General features: G+C 45.0%; 2 protein-coding genes across 6 annotated transcripts in view; one reads left to right on the top strand and one right to left on the bottom strand.

The window, feature by feature from the left end:
- SEC24A (SEC24 homolog A, COPII coat complex component) overlaps nucleotides 1-24,982 on the top strand; it is a 96,956-nt gene that overhangs the window by 22,658 nt on the left and 49,316 nt on the right. For 2 of the 4 annotated variants that reach the window (XM_029583860.1, XM_029583857.1), the window contains exon 1: nucleotides 23,302-23,771. The exons of 1 other annotated variant lie outside the window; for it this stretch is intronic. The gene's annotated coding sequence lies outside the window, so the exon portion shown is untranslated. Of the gene's footprint in view, nucleotides 1-23,301; nucleotides 23,772-24,639; nucleotides 24,981-24,982 lie in introns of those variants that run through there. One more of the 4 variants, XM_029583858.1, reaches the window with a different exon arrangement.
- SAR1B (secretion associated Ras related GTPase 1B) overlaps nucleotides 2,080-24,982 on the bottom strand; it is a 75,038-nt gene continuing 52,135 nt past the window's right edge. Inside the window, exons 1-7 of one of the 2 annotated variants that reach the window (XM_029583864.1) lie at nucleotides 18,826-19,143; nucleotides 8,995-9,072; nucleotides 7,601-7,720; nucleotides 7,117-7,182; nucleotides 4,246-4,349; nucleotides 3,345-3,476; nucleotides 2,080-2,786 (exon numbers count right to left, since the gene is read on the bottom strand). In XM_029583864.1, the coding sequence (XP_029439724.1) occupies nucleotides 2,670-2,786; nucleotides 3,345-3,476; nucleotides 4,246-4,349; nucleotides 7,117-7,182; nucleotides 7,601-7,720; nucleotides 8,995-9,052 (597 nt within the window). In that variant the 5' untranslated portion in view covers nucleotides 9,053-9,072; nucleotides 18,826-19,143 and the 3' untranslated portion in view covers nucleotides 2,080-2,669. Of the gene's footprint in view, nucleotides 2,787-3,344; nucleotides 3,477-4,245; nucleotides 4,350-7,116; nucleotides 7,183-7,600; nucleotides 7,721-8,994; nucleotides 9,073-18,825; nucleotides 19,144-24,982 lie in introns of those variants that run through there. The other variant, XM_029583865.1, reaches the window with a different exon arrangement.

Raw genomic sequence — 24,982 nt, 5'->3', positions numbered from 1 at the left:
CAAAAAGGTACAGCAATCCCCATAGGGAAAGCACACCCACATCTGCTGGAGATGGAGAAATAGTGAAGGGCTGAGGTTGGCTTTGAAACCTGACTCAGATCTCCATCTGCTGGCAGGGGAGAATAAACCCACTGGTCCTGAGTCCATCTGGCTACACACTAGGAAATCTCACCATTTTGAGACTGCTTCTCATAGCCTTGGCTATTTTTTTTTTTTTAAAGTTTACTGTAATAAGTAAATTTCCCAATAGCTATTTGCCCTGTCTGCATGCCTTGGCTAGACAGGGACTCTCTTCTGTGGATAGCATTGTGCATGTCTACTGGTGCTATAGAAATAGGCAGAACACTTCCAAGCTCTTAAAATGGTGTTTACACTGTCTACAAGCACCATAAATTTGGGCTTGCTCTGGGCCATATGTTGATACGAACACTAATTAAGTGCCACAGAACTGCTGATCTACGGCACTGCAGCCACCTGCTACACCAGCAGCAGTAAAGACTCCAGGTCAGCACCAGGAAGTTAACAAACAGGTTATGTTTATTCTTTCATCCATCAATAACAGAACATGCTTCCTTGTCTGGCAAGAAAATTCATTATTTAAAAAAAATATTTCTTCACGGTTCATGTTAGAATTCTGTTTCCATTACCAGCAGCCAAATTAAAAGATGAATAAAGAGACCCAATATCTGTTAAAAAGACAATTGTTTTATCCATCATCTACTCTCTCAATGGAATTGTAAAAGTGAACCAAGCTCACTTTAAGAAATGGCTTTGAATCAGTCATTTTATCCGAACATACACCCGCCAGACTTTAGTACAAACACACTGGGTGGTGGGAGGAGAATGTGGTTTTCAAATGAATCGGGTTAAGTGCAAAAAAATATATTTACAAAACTACAACTTGTGCCTCTCTCTCTCTGCAAGTTAACCATTTGCAGCTGCTTCTCTTACTTTGTCAAGTTTAAAGCTCCATTGTGTTTGCAGACTTGAAAAGTTTATTTTGGACACATCTGTTCTATAAATTGCCTGCACAGTTCGGTAATGTACTGTTGGCAGAATAGATGGGCTGGGACGTAGGACCCGGCTTCTCACCTGCTGAGTCACCAATGAGAGGGATTTTTCAGACAGATGCAATTTCAGTACTGCAGCCGGTTTTATGGCGGAAACGCCATTACAGGCCAAGCTCCATAGCTTTGGGCAACTCCAGTACCCATCATGCTCACAGTTTCATTGGTTTCGAGCAACTGAGCAGGAGGAAAAGGTGGAGTTTCTTTTTGAAAGCTCAATCCCCCCTTTACAGGGGCCTGTAGGTGGTCAGTGTAATAACCCGGGGAGATCATATACAGAAAGAAACACAAGTCAGAAATGGTATGCTGTCATCTCACCTACCCGAGACTAGAACTGAACCTTAAATATCAATATTAATCAGCTTTCCAGCAGATGCAAAGTATGGATTTTTAGATCACCGTTCTGCTACAGTGGTGCAAAGGCACATCTCTCCCCTTAGGACCTACACCTGAATTCCAGATCAACAGAAGAAGAGAGAATGCAATAATTCCCATATCCGAGACATTCCTTCAGCGACTGCAGTAAAGAGAAGTCATGAGGTGAGGGCCTTGAGCAGCACACAGTGGGCCCCGGATGCTGCTGCCTCTTTCTATGGATGAGTGGCTCATGCAATAGATCATCAGAAAGGGCATAGCATTTCTGTTCCTTAAAGAATGTAGTCTACTGGTTCCTAAATCCAGTCTTCAAGAACCCCCCCCAAACAGGTCTGTTCTAATAGCCAGGTCCAGTTTACTTATTTTGATTAGCGAGAAATAAAACAGACCTGCCTGTGGTGACAGAGACCCTGCAGTGCCATTGGATTAATCCCTAGCAGTTACCCATGGGCTCAGTGGAAGGAGACAGCTCCCTGCACTCTTCCCAGCCGATGTTTCTAACCGTGGAAGAACTGCACATCTGCACCACTTTAAGAGGTTGCTGGCCAACCTTTTTTTTTTTTTTACTGAAAACAAGCTACAGGCCCAAAAGAGCACCCTGTCAGTTGTTCACACATTAAAACAAAACACCTCCTGGTTAAATATGCCAAAAAGTTACTTCTGTTTTATTGCATGACGTTGCATAAGAAGGATTAGGTCTGAAAAACCATAAGGCATCATGCAGTTACCAACAAGCTAATTAGTGGCAGTTTCGTAAGATTAGGTGGTTACATAGTCTTAAGTTTATTAAACCAGTTTCAAAAAAGTACATAAAAAAATTTTTTTTTACACGATGATCATTCCATACCGTTCACGCGCCTGTACCTGTTCCTGGTAAAAAGTGCATTCGAAAGGTAATGCTACTGGAAAGTCACTGTCCGAAAATGGTAGGGGCTGCTACCAGCAACGACATTAAGTTGGGAAAGAAGAGGAATCACTCTATGGGATTACAGAGATCGTGGTTTTAAACGCAAACTCTCCTGAAATTGGTTTTCAATCCCACACTTAAAAATTTAGCACAGTTGATATAATATTAATATTCTAAAAAAAAAAAAAAAAAGTTTTATAACCAAATACTTAACCAACAAAAAGTCAAATGAGTTCAAGTTATGCACGCCGAGTGACCAAATAAAGTCAGTGGACGCAATCTTCCGGCTCCGAACAGAACGCACCAATGCAAGTTTGGCGTTAGTCGATGTATTGCGAGAGCCAGCGGAAGCCTTCACCGTAGCCTTCCCTCTTTAACACGCTGCACATGAAGACTTCTAGGGGCCTGGCGTTGAGCTCCTTCAGCGAGATGTTCCCCTAGAAACGGAGAGGTCAGAATAAGTTCCGGTACCGGGAGGAGATCAAGCGAATTATTTCCAGAAGGAATCGTGCTGACACTCAATCCTTCAAGGGCTTGTGATTGCTCTCTTATAATGAAAGAAAAATAGCAAAAAGCTTTTCTGAACGGCATACCCTTCTCACATACAGAAAGAAATGAAACGTTACTGATGGTGCACCAATAATAAAATGACTGGAGGTTAGCTGCCTGTAGATTGTAGGCATTTTTATTTAATTTTCAGTAATATGCGATATCGCTTGCAATCAGACCCTTCGGCACTGGTGCGTGTACCCTCGCCTGGCAGCAATTATTATGAATAAAATCTGTTTATGGATATATTAAAAAAAGGAAAAAAACCCCCAAAAACAAGGCATTGAACTCAACAGTTAAATATATCGAGTTGTTAGCCAAGCTAAATCTGTATGAAACTTGGAAACTGTGAAGGAGGCTCAGATAAGCGACAGTTAAACCCTTTTAATAAAGGCTGGTTCATTTTATGCTCTAACCTTGGCAGGAATAAACGATGAACTAATTACCTTTCCTGTCGTCTGACCATAGAGTCCAAACAGCTCTCTCAGTTTCTCTTCGCTGATGGCTTCTGATCTGTCGATCTTGTTGCCAAGAACTAGGATAGGCACGTTAGCGATTGTTTCATCTGTCATTAGTGCCTACAAAGGAACGTACGGCTCACTTGAAAATCTTTATTTTGTTAAAACTAATGTTTATTTGTAACAGCAACTCAGGAGAACTGCAACAGAAGTCCTGCAACATATCCTCTCTGTGTCTTCGGGAGAAAGGCTCAAGACGGGAGAGGTTAAGTGAGCTGTGGTTTACGCCTGCCTGATGCCTATACTTGGGGACCCTAAACATATTTCATTTTCAGCTGCTACACAGTGCAAAGGAAACCAAGATCAGACTAGAAAAGAATATGGTGAAGGATTAGCAGGAGTCATATGGGAAGCAGGAGCCACAATGGAAGTAGGACAAACAGGAGGCATACAGGAAACCTGAGAAGGGCTGTTGCAGGACTGATGCAAGGGCATCAACAATGGATGAAGACAAGAGGACAGAAGGACAACAACCCTGTAAGAGTAAGACGAGGAGGCTTCCATGGAGATTCATTGACCACTGCCCTGAAAAAGTGAGGTTCTGTGAAATCGGAGGGTGAGAAGGAAAGGCCAATGCAATGCAAAAAAAAAAAAAAAAGATGTTCCAAAGTTAGGGAAAAACAACCAGAGAAAGCATGAGCTGTGGCAGAGGCGTGAAAAGATCCTGAGGTTGGGGCAGCAGGATGTGGGGTGATAGGAATCAAACTCTACACCTCTCTCAAGCCATGGGGACAGCAGAAGGGCCCCTCCTGAAACTCAAGTGCTCCGCCAACATTCAAATGCATCATTAATAAAAGATTATTAAAGAGACGTCAGCTCTTTTACTCACATCAAGTTCTACTTTTGACTCTTCCAGTCTTGAAAAGTCGGCACAATCCACCAGGAACACAATACCATTGATGGCTGGGAGGTAGTTTTTCCACACTCTGCGAGCTTATGGGGGGGGGAAAAAAAAAAGCAAACCAGAAATATTCATGCATCAATGAAGGCAGTGTCCTACTAACCTATATGGTATAGAAAATATCCACAATTTACAAAGTAAGGAATAACTAAAACAGAGCTGAAATTCTCAAAATCCAAGGCAGCCATCAGAAAGAGTCCACCTAGCTGGACAAAAAACCCCCACAACATTTTGACTTGACTTGAGCCCAGAGACCTCCCTATGCTACTAGTGCCACAGGGGTTTGGACTGGGACCAGGACTGGGAAAGGGAGTGACGAGCGAGACTGTCAAATCTGCAGATGACACAAAACTATTCAAACATGAGTGAACCGTGAGGATCCACAGAAGGCCCTTGTGTTAGACTAGGTGACTGGGCTCCTGCGAGGGCAGATGACATTTCATGTGGATAAATGCAAAGTAAGAGACGTAGGGAAAAATAATCCTAACTATACATACATACACAATGCTGGGTTCTGCATTAGGAGCCACACCGAGGAAAAAGATTTGAGTCACTGTGGACAATGCATTGAAATCCTCGGCAGTATAAAAAAACAAAATAGAACATTAAAGGAATGGAAAGTAAGAGATAATGCCTCTTTATTAATCCATGGTGTGACCACAGCCTGTGTGCAGTACTGTGCCCCAGCTCAAAGATATAGCAAAACAAAAAGGTACACCAAACCGATAAAAGGGATGGAACGACTCCCTAATGGAGAAAGGCTAAACAAGTTAGTGCTCTTCAGCTTGCAGAAGAGGTAACTGTGAGGGGTGGATATAAAAGAGGTTTATAGAATCATGAGTGGGGTGTCTCCCCTTCAAGGGTTAAAACTGGCTCTGAACTCTTAACCCCGCCTCCCCTTAATAAAACTGGAGGTCTGAACTCTTAGGTGTCCTCCTGGATACCAATCTTCTACCATCCTCCGACAACTAAAGCAGAATAAAGTCAAACACTGAGACAAGACCACTGATATATGCGTTTGTCCTTGCCTAGAGTACTGCAACACACTATGTGTACACTTGTGGGCAAAGGTTGGGGCACTCTTGGTCAAAATGTATGTTTCAATGAATCTTTGTGTGAACAGAAGTTAAGAACCTCTACATGGAACTGTACAACATTAAACATGACATCTCCCTGCAATTTGTAAGGCAAAAATGACTATTTGCTGAATTTAACAGACTGAAAATAATAAAGGGAATGAGGCTTGTGCAAAAGTAAACCCTCTTCCAGCTGATTCATAACTTAAGGCCCAAAATGTTGACTGACTCATTAGGCCTTCAATTAGTCAGCGGAAGACAATTCCATGGTTGAACAACTTTGATCCTTCTAATAACTTCTCAGGTTGTGAACGTTGTTCTGTCTACTTTCAACAACCATGGGCTCCTCTAAGCAGCTGTCTGAGCATTTGCAAATGAAGTTGGTTTATGCTTACAAAAAGAAACAAAAACAGAACTCCAAACGCTTCCAGCTAGCAATTTAAAGTTGTTGATGTTAGAGCAGACATAACAGAGCTTGGTTGGAAGAGTTTCATATTGACATACAACTTGCAGCTATGTGGCCATGAAGCGTTTGCCAGCTTTCTCTACAAGGTATCTCTGGTTACAGGGTGCCAACTAGAAAGCAGGTCTGGGTCACTAGTGTGTGCACTGGTGTCGTCTGTCTGCTCTCATGTTCCCTGGATGAGCAAGTACTGTAAAATGCTGGCGCGGCTTAGCAGCCCTTTTAAGAAAACGTTCTTGCACTGTTACTCGTTTCAAACCTTACTCTTTTCACAGACATAAAACAAGAATATAAAGTGCAGACAGTCATCACCTGTTGAGTACAGGCAGGTGACTTTTTGCCATAGTCCACCAGCACTGCAGGAACAAAACGGTTATAGAAGTCCTTGGCTTTCTCAAAAATGGGCCATCCAGCCACCAGAATCTTAGTTTCACCACATTTCTGTCTGTATTGCTCCCAATATTTTATATTTTTGGCTTGCTTAATCCTTCTGCACATTCATGGACTTAGAAGACTTTCTGTTTTTTCTGCTCAGTATTCAACAAAGCTGATGCCATAGAAGACCAAGCAGGCAAAGGCAAGCCTGAGGCAACAAAAAAAAAAAAAAAAGCATGCAGGCAAGGGGATGTGTTAGAGAGAGGTGACAGAAGCCAAGGGAAGTGGTCAGCGAGCTCCAAACATGGCAACCAATGCTGGGACATCGCGCACCAAAATGGTTAAACTGGGCGACACGGACAGTTGGGGGCCCTATAATAGGCCGGTTACTGGATGCGTTTACAACTGTAGTGCAGCAAACATCTGGCTGGGCAATTTGTGGGTTTTAAGCAACCTCCAAGGCAGAAAATGTGGATTGAAGCTGGGCAAGACTTAGCCAGAAATCTATAGGATATGTACCAAGGTTTTATTTTATTTTTCCAGGGAATTTCAATATTATAACAAAAAATTAGTGAAAAAAAACCAAACAACCCACACTTATAACGGGGGGGGGGGGGGGGGGGGGGGGAAATCTGTGGAAAAATGTTTCCACTGATTTATTTTATTGCAACAGTGAAGTTCCCAGAAAACAAATAAAAACTGGAAATGAAGGCCCCTAATGTATAAACTCCGAGCCCTGATTTAAGTTTTCACAACCTGCAAGAGAAATGTAAGATTTTCATACAAATGTTAGCCAACGTTTCACTCTGGTGCTCAAGGAGCAGCCAAAACATTTACCTATGGCTTAATATGCAAATAGACATATGTAAATGAAACGTCACTTACCCTGGGCGTGTCCACCCAGATCAAAGGTAGTAAAGGTCATACCAGCAATCGTCAGCTCTTCTGATGCTAGGGTGGAAAACAGAATCGTTCTTGAAAATGAAAATTAAAGCCCACATTTGTCGCTGCTTTAACACCCTGGCAGGACAACGTCGGTCTGAGCTCCTCACATATAAAATGTGATATTTTATCTTCTAAATACTCATTTCAGTCTTCCCATGATGGGCCCACATCTCACGGTCACTTAGGTAGCAGACTGCTTCTTCCAGGAGTGCCGGAGTCAACGGGGCATCTTAGGGGGCAAGGAGAGAACTGAGACACCCTTCTGCTTCTTGGGAACAGGAAAACGTGCCCAAAATCTCACCACATGCACGCTGAGGCTTTAAACCAGCGTAGGAGATGTGAGGAAACAGCTAAAATGGGTGCTTCCTACAAGGCCGTAAAGCCTGGCACATGGAACCGAAGCGGAGCAGGAGCCTTTACTTACTGGGATGTAACGTGGGAACATGCTGTCCCAATCTGTCATCTTTCAGCATGTGTAGCAGCGTCGTCTTGCCAGCATTGTCCAATCCCAGAAATACTAGCTTACCCGACTTCTTATACAGTCCTAACAAAGAAACAAAAAAAAGCAACATTTGGTAAAGTTTGCAAATTTAGGTCTACGGAACGGATGAGGAAATCTAGAGGACTGGGGGTAACAGACCACTCAACGCTGGCATGCGCACACATTCTTCTGTAGCAGAGTTAAGAAAGCACGGGATAGAGGCAGAGGACCCCTAGACGTGAGGGTAAGGCCACAGATTGGATTCTGTGGTACAGCATCAGGAATGGGCACGTCAGATGGGCCTTGCCCGCCGCTGTCATCCAAATGAACCAAGGCATTTAGAGTTTAAAGTCACAACTTTTTCCTCCTTTACAAAAGAAAGGTCGGCCTTACCAATCCCAAACGGCGAGGGACTTGAAAATCACAAGGCAAGAACGTGATCCTAAACCTCACTCTCTACTGGGGCATTTGCCCAATTGGCAGGGTTTGATCAAATCACACAGTCCCAGCTCACAAATCAGGAGCAGGTTTGCGCTGTCACAGACGTGGCTTGACGTGCCACATCCTGGAGTAAAGACACAACCGCGCTGCATTTCCAGAGAATCAAAAGCACAGAGCAACTCTGGTCACTCGCTGCTGCAGCCACGATGTTTTAAGGGACAAAGTACATCAGCATTACAAAGAATGGTGGCAGAAAAGTGCAATCAAACCACGCAATGCAGTGCTTCTAGAAGATTTATAAAGCACCTTGGAATATGTAGGTAGATAAACGCCACACTATCACAAACGGCAATGGTTAAACAAGTGCTTTATAATAGAGAAACACAAACACAATCACAAATTTAAAAAAATGCTGCTCCTAAAAGCAGCAAAACACTGCCACTTATTACCTGGAAACTACAATCCTTTGTAATGCTTGTATTACGTAGCCTCAAGTCCTCTTAAGGTCTCTTCCACTATAAACAGGATTGTGACATACGGTACATCTCTTATTGAAAAACCTCTCTCAGAGTAAGAGGCTTAAAGAAAGCTTCCGTCACCCGCACACCTCTTCTATCCAGGCACTATTTAGCACCATTCAGTCTCTCACATACACACGTGTCTGGCAGCTGACTCATCTGGGGAATGCATGGCAAAGTTAGGCACTGAGCAGCACTTTATAGTCCCTCTAACTAAGAGAGGGGATGCACAACCGTGCATTGTTACAATCACTGCCATTCAGACAACTTTGCTTAACCTGCCGCTCTTATCTAGGGTAACTATTTACACTGGCATACAGATTAGAAAGAAGCAGCTGAGATTTCAGGACATGTAAAAATGGGTGTTTCAAGGCTTACCTAGAAACTGTAGCACGCTACTGAAACCACTGTAAATCCAATCAAATATGAAGGACATATCCAGATTTTTAAGGTGGTCTGAAAAAACAAAACAAAAAATACACAAACGTTGAATCAGAGGTTAGCATTTAAGATCATCAAATCAAACCAGTGAAAACTGCACCTCCCACACACTTTTGTAAAGATTATGGATCCCTGGAGGAAAGGTCCAGGCATTTTATAACCCTGCACAGCAGCAGCTTGGGCTCCGATCATGGGGGTCATGTTTGTATTCTTTACTCTTAATATGTGGATAATTTATTTAAGTGACAATAGCAATTAAGCCAGGTTAAGAGGGAAGAGAAGAGTGCATGGGTTACCCATGCCAGACAGAAGCACAGGGCTCTGAAGGTGCAAGAAAGATGAATCTGATGTGCACATGAAGAATAAGCACACAGCAAGCCTGCTGTGTAGTCTGTTTCTGGATTTCACGAGGACTGAATGGACCCTTGTCTGGTGGCAGAGAGCCTCCCTTCTAGAATGCCGCTCCACGAGGTCAGATCACTTTTCACGAGGACTGAATGGACCCTTTTAGGCACGGGTCTTGTCTGGTGGCAGAGAGCCTCCTTTCTAGAATGCCGCTCCACGAGGTCAGATCACTTTTCACGAGGACTGAATGGACCCTTTTAGGCACGGGTCTTGTCTGGTGGCAGAGAGCCTCCCTTCTAGAATGCCGCTCCACGAGGTCAGATCACTTTTCACGAGGACTGAATGGACCCTTTTAGGCACGGGTCTTGTCTGGTGGCAGAGAGCCTCCCTTCTAGAATGCCGCTCCACGAGGTCAGATCACTTTTCACGAGGACTGAATGGACCCTTTTAGGCACGGGTCTTGTCTGGTGGCAGAGAGCCTCCTTTCTAGAATGCCGCTCCACGAGGTCAGATCACTTTTCACGAGGACTGAATGGACCCTTTTAGGCACGTGTCTTGTCTGGTGGCAGAGAGCCTCCCTTCTAGAATGCCGCTCCACGAGGTCAGATCACTTTTCACGAGGACTGAATGGACCCTTTTAGGCACGGGTCTTGTCTGGTGGCAGAGAGCCTCCCTTCTAGAATGCCGCTCCACGAGGTCAGATCACTTTTCACGAGGACTGAATGGACCCTTTTAGGCACGGGTCTTGTCTGGTGGCAGAGAGCCTCCCTTCTAGAATGCCGCTCCACGAGGTCTGATCACTTTTTTGGATCTATTTTGTGAAGTGACTTAAGAAGCAGAACAAATTAATTTCCTAAGACAGCTGTAGCCAGAGATGTCTACTGGCTGCATCCTAGACCTACTGGGATCACAAACTATACAGGAGAGGAGAAATTCACTTAGGCACCCTGAAAACCTTGCACTAGTAGAACAAACAGCTCTGTAAAACTTCTACTTACAGATGGTTTCGCAGAGACATATTCTTTCAATTATTCTGAATACAATGGAAAACTAGCAGACAGTGAGAGACAAACATTTCTGAGGACAAGGCGGCACGATCCATTTCTATTAATGGTACGCTCGAGACAGGATGACTCCGCCAGCCCACGCCACCTCCCCGGCAATCATCAAGCCACTAGTGAAACAAATTCCTCATGCCAGTGGGTTTTCCCTTAAAATCCTTCTAGGACCCTTATTCAAAGGACAGGTAGCAAACTAAATGTATAACACATTAACCTGGATGAATCCCCCAGTAGAGGTTTAACGGTCTTAACCAGTTTTTCAAATGTATTGAGATTACAACTTCCGATAAAGTCCCATTTCAGGGGTTGACTAAGTTTTTTTCTTTTAAATCTGTAAGCTTATAACCAGCTTTAGTTCTGCAGGTGTTTGAGCTTTGGAACATGGTCAATTAGAATAAGGCTGAATTTGGTGAACTGATATTTTCTTTCAAACTACGTAAAGCAAAGATTTCCCATTGCCGCCTCTTCACGTTCATTTCCCTTTTCTGATATCACACATACAACAGTCCTGCCCGCTCGCACGCGAGTGCTCAGCGCCAGCTGTACCTGCTCGTAACGTCCTGAGCTCCACTTTAGAAAGGCTTCAGTCCTGCCAAACTAAATTACAACTCAGCCTTGGCTTTGCAGAGGCAGCGAGAGCAGCAGCATGCATTAAACATATGTAATCACCAGAAGAGTATTTTATAGGTTTCACTCATCCTATTTTCTGCATGCTAGCTGGACCTGCTTACAGTCCTACAAATGTAAGATTCGTCAGAGATATTGATAGCTTTAGCAATATGAGGGCTCATTTATCAATGGCTTACAGTGAACAGGTTGCCAAGACCAGAAATGCCTATCTGGGTCTTTGCAGGCCAGGGTATGTACAAACGTTTTGTTTCCTTGAGGCCCAAACAGTATCCAATGTGTGTCTACATTTACTGTTTTCTACTCAAACTCTGCCATTCAGTGAACCACATCATATTATAAGCCAATAATAAGGAACGATCTACTCTTTGGGACCTGCCTGGAACGTGTGACGCAGACAGGGTGCTGGGTTCCATGGAGGTTTTTCTCCGATTCAGCAAGGCATCTCTTATGTTCTCATTGTAGCCTCAAAGTTTAAGCATTAGGTACTTGATCTACTCTTCCCAGGACCATTTTCCAAGGTAACAATGACATTGCCATATACCTCATGTTGAATAACAACACTCAGATACTTAAAACATATTGAAGTCTAACGAATTTCACCACTGACCTTAGCAATTACAAAAAAAAAAAAAAGAAGGTAGTACATGAGCTCCGGAGGACGGTCTAAAAAGCTCATGTTAGATCTTGTTTGTTGATCCAATGAAAAGGTATCCCGGCCTACAAAGATTCCAACTTTCTCCAGCACCACTATGGTTATTGGAACCCTCAATAAAGTCCAAATATTTCCTTGTCAGATGGACTTAGCAACAGAATATGAATGCAAAGTACACAAAAACAGAGTAACATTCAGAGTTTGCTGTGGATAAATTCTTTGACTCTGACCATTATCAAAGGCAAAGCTTTAAAAAATAAAAAAAAATCCAGTCCTCCCAATATCATGACCTGGCCAGGTGATCACAGTATGCCACTATGCATCAGACAATTCCTGAACACAACTGCTGGAACTTCAATGTTCGGCACATCTGCCTCGCTCTATTTATTAAATTACTAAAACTTGATTAAAACAGTTCTTTCCTTAAAGTATCAAAGCAATAAATAATAAAAAAAAAAATGTCCATCATGCATCTAAAAGAAAAAAAAAACCCCATTCTCCCATCCACTAAACCTAAAATGAAACCCTTCAATGTGTATAACTAAAAACACTAAAACTACACCTACCCCTTAGTACTATAAGTTTTCAAGTTCCTTCTGTTCACTTGAGAGCCAAGGCAAATCACTACAATAAAATCAGTGTTTTTCAATCAGTTCTAGTCCACATAACAGTATTACTACTCATAGTACTACCGCTTCTCAGCACATGCAGTGCTGTATGAAACCAGCAAAGAGACAGCGCCTTCTCAGGACAGCTCACAAGCTAAGCAAGACAACCGTGCCGGGCAAAAGAAAGCCTGTGACTGCCACTTAACAAAACTGTTAAACTCCATAAGGCTGTGAGCGGGATAATTAGGGATTAAGATTTAAAAAAAGGAGGGGACTTATAGACTGGATTTGCGTTAGAGCAGAGAGGGCAGACTGTTCCATACGTACCGCACGGAGTCGGTGGTAGAGAAGGGCCGAGCTCAGGAGGAACGGTGTAGGCAGCGATAAGAGGAGGTATTGCAGAGCTGCAGAGTGAAGGCTCTGGTAGGTGAATAAGAGTAGGCTGAACCGTACGGGGGAAGCACGAGTGGCAGTGGGGAATGATAAAATCAATTTAGGAAAAGAAAGGCCCACTAAGAGGCTCCCACTGCATTTTGATAACAGTACAAAAAAAGGCGGATAACTGCCTTCAATGAAAGCACCCAGCAAGCTGCAGTTGACTGTCTCACTTCTTGGCTCCTTTCCTTGCTTGAACCTGCCTTTCATACCCTGATTCACCTCTGGTGATTCACAGTTTGGAATCTCTTGCCTAATGCCCCATCTCCAGTCATCCATTCCTGGATGGGAGTGTTTGGGGTAAGGTCGAGATGACAGTGGTGGCCGCTAAACCAGTCACGTAACAGTTATTTGGCTGCTTTAGGCAGTGAAATGCCTACCTGAAGACCCGCAGGAGCACCCTCCACTGGTTTTAAATCAAAAATGGATCCTCAGAATAAAAAAAGACCATGAAAGCTGGGGAGATAAGGGCACTGCCTGTCTGGCTTTACTGACTGATTTCTTTACTTTTCCGACGTACTAAAAATGCAACCAGAGCTACTTTCCAGCAGTTTCAGACATCACCCCTATGAGCGCAAACGTTCATTACACCTTCTAAAAAGCAAAGATCAGAACACGTGAGCACAGCTGAAGGTACACGTCAGCAGTTTTATTTATTGCTCAAACTAAAATACCCACAGGAAAAGCCTCAGGAGATCTGGAGAGAGAAGGGATCCGCTTGCACAAGGTACAAAGCAAGGCAAATGCTGTGACGTCACTACCAATCTCAGGTTACAGAGGAGAAAAATCACTTCTAAGAAACCAGTCACACTGCAGAGAAAGAGGTGCACCCAGAGACTTCACGCCCCCCAAGGCAGCAGAGGAACTGGTGTATAAAACATGGACATTCAGTTTGGTCACTGACAGCTCTGCCCTATAAATACATTTGGAGATACTGCTGATCCCAGACAAAAAAACACACCTATAGACAGAGCAATGGCAGAAACGCCGGAATATTTATTCCTGCTACAAACGAATTCAGGGCCATCCCCTGAAAACCCAATTGACAGGTTAGCTCTAGTCACAAGCCTGTCTATGACAGTGCCCAGCCTGAACACCCTTCCGTAGCTTGCCTCTGCCTCACATGATCTTCCTGCTGCCTGCGTAATCTGGCACTGCAAGTTCAGTTCAAGGTAAGTGCAGTTTCAGCAACTCCCATGAGTGATTCAGCCCAGGACACAGAAACTCACTCCATCTGCCTCACTTCTTCAGCTTCCCCAGGCAAAGAATTTACAGAAACAAAATATGGAAGATTAGAAACGTGGGCGGGGAAGCTGGGGAAATATGGACAGAAGAGGCCCATAGAAGATGCCAAATGAAAGATGATGATGCAAGGTGGCACTGAAGGTAACAGGAGGCATGGACGGGAGCAGCAGTTAGTACCCAATATAGAAGGCACAGGGGCGGTGGGGATTAGCCTGTACAGTGCAGCAGTTACTACCGTAAAAAAAACCCTCTAGGTGGAGAGATTACATGGACCACATGCTGGAAAACAGTTCAAGATATTGACATGAAATGTAATCTACAAGTCACTCTCTAGAGAGGCTTGTAAACAATTATGTTCAGGAAAACGGGTCAATTTTTTCTAATCTGTGCAGTTGGCCATCAGTTCAATAACAGAAAAAAAAAAAGTATCAGGCCTGCAAAAACAGTTGAGCAGCAGAACTATAGCCCCGTCCATACTGGAACCTGAGCAGCAGGCCCAAGTATCCTGCTTCTCTGGATGAGATGGGGGTCAGAGGGCTTAGGCCTCCAAGGGTCCCAAACAAAGTCAAGATTGGCAACTAAGATGCCCAGAAAACAAAGCCAACCCAGGTAAATGCAACCATGTCAACATCCATCCCTTCAGAACATCAGTAAAAGGCTTGATATTCGTTTCTTTTCAGCTTTGCTCAGTTACCTGATATACTAACAAAATAGGTCCTATGTGTTAATTTGCATTTATTTTTATCTATGAAATGTCAAGAATTTCCACCTAAAACACAGACTCCTGCTCTAGTTTAGAAAGCATGTGCAGCAGTGTTTCTGATACATGACAGCATGTTTGAGCATCAAATTGTATTTACTAACTTTGGAATATTTGTTTGTTAGAAGAAATTAAAAATAGTAAGAGTTACACATTCTGCGTCTGGCCTACCTAGATCTGTTTGATAGCCTCTTGTTTAATTGAAGGCTCATTTTAGCTTATAAGATGGTTTTAACGATGCTTCACCAGGCTAGGTTTTGGTTGGCATTGCTGTAAAATCTAGTTAGTTACCAGTCATATGTAACCGTCACTTTCAGTAACTACAATAAGTTCACATTTTGTTTACAAAGTACATCAAAACACCACAAAAGAGAATGGAAATGAAACCTTTATTAACCAACACAGAAAACTCTCTGCCTACTGGATTTTCTTCAAGAGTCTACAATAGCAAAAGATAAACAGTAAAAGGAAGAACATAAGAAATTGCCATGCTGGATCAGACCAAGGGTCCATCAAGTGCACCATCCTGTTTCCAACAGAGGCCAATCCAGGCCATAAGAACCTGACAAGTACCCAAACACCAAGAAGATCCCATGCTACTGATGCAATTAATAGCAGAGGCCATTCCCTAAGTAAACTTGCTTAATAGCAGGTAATGGATGTGGATGCTGGGTGGAGCACAGCAGGTGTGACCTCTCTCCGGATCAGTGCTTGAATTTTTGGGAGGTTCTTCCTCAGAAGAAATGGGGAAAAGAGAGAGAGTGAGTTTCAACCTAACACGTGGCGAGGAGTAAGGAAAGGAAAAAAGTGATTCATTGCTGGAGACTCTCTTGTGCTCAGCCATTTCTGTGTAACCAGTTTCTAATGCCAAGTTAAGGAATCTCTTCTGACAGCCTGTCAATTAAATATTACAAGCCCTAATACAAATAGACACATGACCCATTGTGTAAACTGTTTTTCTTGTTTAGAAAGTTCAGCGGTAGGCACTTAATTATCTTATTAGCCATCAAGGCAAGAAATACTCAAGAATGATAAAATTTTCTCTTGGGCTGTATATAGCAACACCTCTCAATATATAAAGGGAATTTTGAAAGTTATTCAGTTGCTTATCAAAATCCCTCCCTCTGTGTGGGTCATATGCCAGGTTTGCTTGTCAGACCTTACCATTCAGTCCAAATCAAGGAAAATCAATCACGGTGCTTAATAAGACTAAAGAGGTTAACTCTGTACCTTTCTGAATTTGCAGAATCTGTCTTCTTGATAAGCAAATAGTTACCGCCCCAAAAATCACTGGTCAAGATTCTCTGCAAACTCATGGGCCGATACAGTAAAAGTCTCGGGAGAGTGGGCGAGCGCACAGGCCACTCTCCTGTGCGCGCTATTCAGTAAATTAATTTATTTAAATTAGGGCCCGCGGTAAAAAGAGGCACTAGGGACACTAGCGCGACCCTAGCACCTCTTTTTGGACAGGAGCGGCGGCTGTCAGCCAGTTTGACAGCTGACGTTCAATTTTGCCGGCGTCGGTTCTCAAACCCGCGAACCGTGGGCCTATTTTTAAATTTTTAACTATTTGTAACTTTTGGGACCTCTGACTTTTCTGTACACTTTCCCGGTGCCGAGAGAAATTAACGCCTACCTTTGGGTAGGTGCTAATTTCTGAAAGTAAAATGTGCGGCTTGGCTGCACATTTTACTTTCTGAATTGTGCGGGCGCTATTAGTTTCGGGGGGGGGGGGGGGGGGAGGGGGGTTGGACGTGTGTTTTCAGTGCGCTCCACCGGAGCGCACTGTACTGTATCGGCCTGTTAACTTGTCTTTGGAAGGCTTTTGGAACTGACAATAGCATTGTTTGCTTTATGAGGGAAACCAGATGAGCTCAAGATATCTGATAGTGAGATTTAGACAAAGTGTTGAATTACTATTCTAGGACAAAACAATCTTTGTTCATTAGTGATTTGCATGGACAAATACTATAAGAAACAAGCCACATTCAAAAACTATGCTGGCTCCAAAGTATCTGTAAATAGTCTCTCCTGCTTCCAGCATTTATTTGGTTGGGGACTATAAATAAAAATCTGTTTGGATATTTGGACAGAGCTAGTGACAGGTAATTACTAAATATTATTAGACATACTCTTATCTTTATGGACAAACAATCTTTCAAAAACTGATAATCCATCCTCCCTAACAAGCCAATGAATGTGTTGGATCAGCTCACATTTCTTCCCATGGGGGGGAGGAATGGAAAACAGAGAGCCAGCATAAGGCAATGACAACTCTACAACTAACAGGTGAGCTGGACAGCCTATGCTGGTCACATGTTCCTGCATTAAGGTCTGTCTCTTCTATCATATGCAAAATGGGCAGAGCCATTTAATGATGTCATCAACAAGGAATAATGTCCCCGCACTACCACTGAAATGAGTCACTGGGTATTCATTTACAATGGGAGACACTGTTTGGGATTGCCCAGCATAGGAATGAAAAACAAAAGTGTGTCAGCAGGAGACCTACTTAAATCTAAAAAAATGCCAACCTGCGCGAGGGCCATTTTCACTGGCTGAATAGTATGCCTGTTTCATTTGGAAATAAGATACTCTTGGTTTAGTACCTACTTGGAAATGCTACCAAAAACCAATGGCTTTATTAAATCAATTCTCTCCAAACTTTTCATAATTGATCAAATACATAAGTGTCATGCTGGGGCAGACCAATCTGAAGATTCCTTGAGTTTAACAAGTCCATGGACTGGCTATTCTGGGCTCTATACTCTTCATTCACCTTGGGATTTTGTCTTGTAACCTGTTTTAAGGTTCAAGCCACCAGATGAGAACTGCTGTGCCAATGGCAAAGGCTCAGTGAAAATTCAGGAATCTGTTAAAATGTCACCCTGTATTTTGCAGGGTTTGAATGAAAAATAGTCAATTCCATCAAATTACCTGACAAATTAAGGTCAGTTCTAGTGACCAAAGTGAGATTAAACCTATTAAAGCATGTCCACGCAATGAGATTTATGACTATTCAAGTGTAAACAAAAAGGGGTTAATGAGAGAAAAGGAAACTTAGAAAAGATTATTTCAAACTTGTAGATTGCAATTCCATGGGAAAGCAATGAACACACATATAAATACATAAAAGCAAATATGATTAATACAAAGAATTTTATAGACTCAAAATCATACTTAACTAAAAGTTGCTTAAAGGGATCGGGAAAGAATCTTCCCACTTAAGAGTACTCAATATAAAATACGATAAAATAAAACAGATGTGAAATGCAGAAAAGCGTTTTAACTGTTCATGTTCTTACCCAACAGTACCACAAACTGCTTTAACCTGATCTCTTAAAACCTAATAAACTCCAGTTACCTTCACTGACTTCGACATGATTTGAGCACACTGAGTAATACCCGAGCTTAGTCTTAGCTGAACACATCCGACACCTGAGAAGCACATACCGAAGAAACTGTTAACAAAAGTTACTTGATAGCTGACAAACGTGCCAGAAGCCGCCTTGTTTGGATTAAGGGGGTTCTTCAGTTGTATCAAATTAAATTCCTGTGCTCATTCCCACACGGATCTCATGTTAAAGAATGGACTTAGGTACAGAGTAACCTGCCTTTGTTACCAGAAGGGAAACTCCAAAATCTCAGCCCAAGGAGGGAAGGGAAAACTCCAAAATCTCAGCCCAAGGCTGCCCCAAAGGTAAAGACAAACTTCAGAAGCAATGAGAAGCAGGCAGAGTGCGCGTCCAACTTCCTCATCTCTGGAAGGAGCGGGGCAGATCTGGGGGCTGGAAACTCCATGGTCGGGGGGGCTCCTTTAATCCAGCTTTAGATCACCGGGGGGGGGGGTCCCATTACTGTCCGGCGGAAACAGAGGACGGCTCCCCTCTTTTACTCGGCTTCATGCGGCGCTCGGGAGAAGCCTCGGACAGGCCGGAGAGCCGCGGACCCCCCCGCCTGAGGGAGGGGGCAGAGTGACCACTGGTGCTTAGTGCGGCGGAAGGAGGGAAGGAGGAGGAGGGCAGCACTCACCCTTCCGCGGGAGAAGAGGCAGCTCCTGCTCCGGGGCCTGGCACTCACCCACCGTCCGAGGGACTCGCACCCCGCAGCTGCTCGGAAGCCCGGCCGGCGCCCGCTTCCTCCTCCTCCTGTTCCTGCCGCTGCGTTCCGCTGCCACGACGCAGCTATGGCCGCCCGCTCACTTCCGGGCGCCGCACTGAAACCCTTCCCCACGCCGGATCGGCGCGCGCCAGCCCGGGGACGTCTGCGTCAGCGCGCGTCACCTCCTTCCCCGCCCCCTGCCCTGCACGTGCTCTGCGGAGCAAGGGTTCGCCGCGCTGTCACCCGAGGAGCTCGCGCCGAAAGCAAAAGGCTCTGGCTACGCCCGAGAACCGCCCCAGTGGCGGCGTCCATCAAAGCAAGAGAGAAAATAAGGGCAAGGGTCACTCAAAAGGACCCGGGAGCTGAGCTTAAGAAGCGTTAGGAGCGAGGGCTAGCAGGGCAGCAGGTACAGCAGAGTAAAACCTGCAGCTTCCCTTCCCAACCTGTGTGGCTTACGAACTAAAACGCTTTGGATTTGAAATGCACCTTTATAAACCTCCGTTTACACGAATGGCCAGGGTACAAAGTGTTACCAATGAGGAAAAAAAAAACAGAGCTTGCTGGTTAATTTAAAAAGTGTCCAATTCCTGGTCACTGCCACTCAGCAAGGATTCTTCCACAGCTTGCTGAAATAACTTGATTTTGCCCAGAAAGTGACTGCTTCCTGGCAGAATTACCTTCCCATAATGTTTCAAAGTTGAATCTCTCAGGCCTCATCGATGTTGAAACAGTGGACAAATGGGATGTTCTTTGCTCCTTTACAGGAAGCAGCTGTAAATCCTCAGACCTTGGGATACCGAAGCCTCAGGCTTGATAACACCCCCCAGTGCTTTCAAGTTACTCCACTTCACCACTGGGTTCTTTCCACTGTCAATACACCCTGGTGTGTGTCACCTCAAACATCATCAGAAGTTACTGGCATCACCAAGTCTCCGGCCCACAGTGCAGTAGGGGGAGTGGGGAAAATACAAACTCTGGGTTCAGTGGGCTGTACGGACCAGAGTCACCGGTGAGCCTCCTTCCATCTCCGGCAACCCTAAAGCCTGCACCGAAGTCGATGTCATAGAGCTGGACCAAGACACAGACAACTTGCACAGGAGCAGGTGGAGATGCCCGCTGTGACAGCCCTTATGTTATTTTCCCCATTCAGGTAAAATTAAAGCCAAAGGAAACTTTGAACATGCTGTCGGCAAGCTGCTTCTGCTGATAGGGATCTTCCATCCACCCTCTTGGATCATCTCAGGGCCATATTACAGCTCATCACAATTCCCTGGCGCAAGAGTGAAAAACTCCAGTCCTCAAGGACCACAGATAGCTTTAGCTTTCAGGAAACTGAGTATTTATGAAATATATTTCCATGCATTTGGTTTAAGAACAGGTTCATCTGCATAGCTTGGTTACCCTGAAAAGCAGACCAGTCTGCAGCCCTCCAGGACTGGAGTTTTGCACCCTTGCCCCGAGGGAAAACCAACCTCTCTGCAAGTCCGCCCTTCCTTCACTAAGAAAAGGAGGGCAAATCCTTACATGAGCTGGAAGAAAGCTAGGACTGGTTCAGCCTGTTCTTAATGAGTGCTGACTGAGCCACACGATGACTCCAAATGGAACCGCCTACAACCTCTCCAAAATCAGGACCATTATGTTTTGATAAATAAAGTTGCTAGCATCAGTGGTGCATCCTGTGCTGTATAGGATTTTAGATTTGTTTAATAGCCTTAAGGAGTCTGAGCAGATTCTCTTTAGATTCACCTACAAAGTGAACTCTTGTCCTCCAAAACTAATGCCCCAAAACAATGTTAACCTTTAAGGTGACATCAGCTTCCATGTCATTTTTCAGATACCAAAGGTGCCTGTCAACTTATACTCATTAGATAAGTATGAAAAACAAAATTACACTCAGAGAAGTTGCTAGGTGATGTTTGTATATTCTTATCCTCTACCCATTTCTGGACGTCAGAGCTCCACCCATTTCTGGATGTCAGAGCCTGTGACCTCTTTTTGACAGACTACGATAGAAGTTTGCCATTACCTTCAGCAGCCTACAGCATCTGATCTTCCCTGGTGCTTCCCTCTCCAGGTTCTAGCCAGGCCTGACGCAGACTACTTTCTGCGAGTGCTGCTGGGCTCAGGTGATGCACACCTACCAAACCAGTGCAGAAAAATCCACTGCCTTTCAAGTCTCAGGCATCTTGAAGCTGGGTCTTTCATTTGCAAAGCAACTGTCTCAAAGCCTCCCCTCCACTGGAAATCAGAACTAGGACAGCCTGCTTCTGATGGCCTGCTGTGATCAACCTTGATCTCACACGTGGTCATCTATCGACAGATGACCACTGTGCATGCCAATCCTTTGGGGAAAATATTTTAACACCCTGTTGAAATACATTGGATTATGTTGAATTTGTGATTAATAATCCACTCAAAAGAGTAACCTGACTTCTCTACATAAGCACAGAAATAAAGGTGAACGTGGCAGCCACATTTTCTCCATCAGGTTAGTATTGAGGGCGTGAATCCTTGGATCAAGGTGGAGTTGGAGCAACCACCGTCGGCTGGCGGAGTTAGCTGTGGCAGAGGCCCAACTGGAGCTTCACCTGTACCAGCCCTCGTTCCCCTTAGGTTCAGCCCTCAGGCACTGGGGCAAGCAGGTGCGGGCCTCTGTTGTCAAGCTGGAAGTCCAAGGAGATAGCCATGTGACAGGCCAGGGTCCGGGCAGGCTGGGTGCAGGTGTAGCTTGGGTAAAGGGGAACAGTTGCACCAGTGGGGGACCGGGAAGTGTGGCGACACACCAGTTGAGCACCACTGTAGTAAACAGTAGTAGGAAAAGGGTTGAAAATATAGGGGTAGGGAACTGGGATTGAATATAGGAATTTATATGCTTATTTACATCAAGTAGAAAAATCTCAACTGGGCAGCTTTGGACAAAGTTGGACTTTTGCTGCAGTCGTGTTTTTGGATTCTTGGTGGTTTTTAAAAGTTTAAAATAGCAAAATGAATTTGTAAAGAATTCTTTAGTTATCTAATATAAACAATATCCAACTATTATAGAAAGCCAAGATGGCAGAATAATCTCAAAAGTAAGGCAAAATCCTTGTTTGTGCACTGCCTTGAGAGTGGATTATTGCAGTGATTTGTTCTTTGATTTTGTAAAGTAAGCAATTCTTTATTGTAAATGAAGGGCAGAACTCTAGGTCTCAACATATTACCATATGCTGAAGGATCTTTATTAGCATAGCATAATGGTTAACAGTGACATGTTCGTCTTGTTCAACCTTCTTCAAACAGGAATGAAGAGTGATGAAGGGCAGTTGTTGTTAACATTGCCTGTCCTCATACTGTGAGGATCAGTCACTAACTTCCTCCAAAAAAACAGAGAATGGAGTATGAGATTGCCTTATTTTTGTTTGCTGAGAAAAGTCCTACTAACAGGCTTTTCTGTGCACCCTCCGACTTAATATCATGGTGATATTAAGTCGGAGGTCCCGAAGAGTAAAAAAAGTAAAAAAAAAAAGAAAAAATAAATTGGAAGTCAGCCAGCGGATGTCGGGTCAAAAACCGGACGCTCAATTTTGCCGGCGTTCGGTTTCCGAGCCCGTGGCTGTCAGCGGGCTCGAGAACCGATGCCGGCAAAATTGAGCGTCAGCTGTCAAATCCGCTGACAGCCGCCGCTCCGGGCTAAAAGGAGGCGCTAGGGATGCGCTAGTGTCCCTAGCGCCTCCTTTTGTAAGTTTCTACCACCGGGCCTCATTTGAATACCGTATCGCGCACACAGACTAGTGGCCTGTGCGCGCGCCGGGACTCTCCCATGGACTTTACTGAATCGGCCTGTAAGTGCATGGGGCCCTGGTGGCAGCGGACGGGAGTTATTTAACTAGCGTTGCTGCCTGACCAAAGAAAACCCTTATAGGGTGATCCAGTTCTGTTTTTACCTCATTGCATCTATGGACATGTAGTGCCTAGTTTCACGGGAGAAAATGGGCCTATAAGTCCATAGATAAGTGAGAGCAAAAGACCCTGAATCAGGTCAGGCAGCAATCAAATCTGGAGATGTTTTATACCTGCACGCTTATGCTTACAACATTCACGTTCATTTATAAATTTCATTACCTGGGGAAAAAACCCTTAGGCCAACATGAACTGCTACCGCCAGTGTTTCTCGTCCAGTCTGCAACCCTTGAAGACTGGCAGTGCTGCTGACAAGTTTGAAACTTGTGCTAATGCAACCCCTTTTTGAGTCACAACCCGCAAGGACTGTAGCAACACTTTGTACCCTGGCCATTCGTGTAAACGGAGGTTTATAAAGGTGCATTTCAAATCCAAAGCGTTTTAGTTCGTAAGCCACACAGGTTGGGAAGGGAAGCTGCAGGATTTACTCTGCTGTACCTGCTGCCCTGCTAGCCCTCGCTCCTAACGCTTCTTAAGCTCAGCTCCCGGGTCCTTTTGAGTGACCCTTGCCCTTATTTTCTCTCTTGCTTTGGTGGACGCCGCCACTGGGGCGGTTCTCGGGCGTTGCCAGAACCTTTTGCTTTCGGCGCGAGCTCCTCGGGTGACAGCGCGGCGAACCCTTGCTCCGCAGAGCACGTGCAGGACAAGGAGCGGAGAATCCTGCGGGCGGAAGGAGGTGACGCGCGCTGACGCAGACGTCCCCGGGCTGGCGCGCGCCGATCCGGCGTGGCGGGGGCGGGGGGAAGGGTTTCAGTGCGGCGCCCGGAAGTGAGCGGGCGGCCATAGCTGCGTCGTGGCAGCGGAACGCAGCGGCAGGAACAGGAGGAGGAGGAAGCGGGCGCCGGCCGGGCTTCCGAGCAGCTGCGGGGTGCGAGTCCCTCGGACGGTGGGTGAGTGCCAGGCCCCGGAGCAGGAGCTGCCTCTTCTCCCGCGGAAGGGTGAGTGCTGCCCTCCTCCTCCTTCCCTCTCTCCGCCGCACTAAGCACCAGTGGTCACTCTGCCCCCTCCCTCAGGCGGGGGGGGGTCCGCGGCTCTCCGGCCTGTCCGAGGCTTCTCCCGAGCGCCGCATGAAGCCGAGTAAAAGAGGGGAGCCGTCCTCTGTTTCCGCCGGACAGTAATGGGACCCCCCCCCCCCCGGTGATCTAAAGCTGGATTAAAGGAGCCCCCCCCCCCGACCATGGGGTTTCCAGCCCCCAGATCTGCCCCGCTCCTTCCAGAGATGAGGAAGTTGGACGCGCACTCTGCCTGCTTCCCATTGCTTCTGAAGTTTGTCTTTACCCTTTGGGGCAGCCTTGGGCTGAGATTTTGGAGTTTTCCCTTTTCTCCTTGGGCTGAGGTTTTGGAGTTTTCCTTTTGGTAACAAAGGCAGGTTACTCTGTACCTAAGTCCATTCTTTAAGACGAGCCCAGGGGTTTCGTGCGATGCAACTTTCTGTTACTTATAGGCGCACGCTTTGTTGCTAAGAAAACCATTGCGCTCGTGAGGCTTTTGTCAGCTGTCAAGGAAGGGAAACGCCGGGTTCCCAGGTAAGGTGTTCACCTTGACCTTTTTTGGTTGTTCTCAAGTGTCGGAAGAGAATTGGATTTGTACAGCTGAGATCGTTTCTACGTTACCCCTTTAAACTCCGGCATTACGCAGCATGCTCAGGTCATGTTGAAGTCCGTGTATTTACTAACGGGCACATTTCTTAGTGTTAGACTTTTTAGGTTTAAAAAGATAAAGGTTAAAGCAGTTTGGGGTTCCTTCATTTTCAAGCTTTTCTCCTCTGTCTGTTGGGTTTTATTGGTACAGTATTTAAACATTAAGGACATGTACAGCTAAAACGCGTTTCTGCATTTTCTGCCTGCGGCTCCCTGACCTGGCTGACCCTTGCATTGACCGGACACTTCCTGAGCCCAGGGCCACGTTTGCCAGATACATTTCTCACATGTATTTTTCTTTAACACCGTCCCAAATGGGAGCATTTACAGCCGTCAGGACTACCTAGGGCCAATGAATTTGCCTACAACTTGTGAATTGTAGGATAGTTATTAAAACTAATTTGCCTGCTGGAAACAAGACGGAGTCACAGATTCCAAAAGAGAAATCCTAAAAATGGTTGTGGTGCAACGTTTGTCAAAACATCTCTAGGAACAATATATGTGAAAGT

The sequence above is a fragment of the Rhinatrema bivittatum genome, chromosome 18, assembly GCF_901001135.1.
Source record: "Rhinatrema bivittatum chromosome 18, aRhiBiv1.1, whole genome shotgun sequence".
NCBI lineage: Eukaryota > Metazoa > Chordata > Amphibia > Gymnophiona > Rhinatrematidae > Rhinatrema > Rhinatrema bivittatum.
The sequence above is the reverse complement of the archived record's forward strand: the minus strand, read 5'-3'. Positions and strand labels throughout refer to the sequence as shown.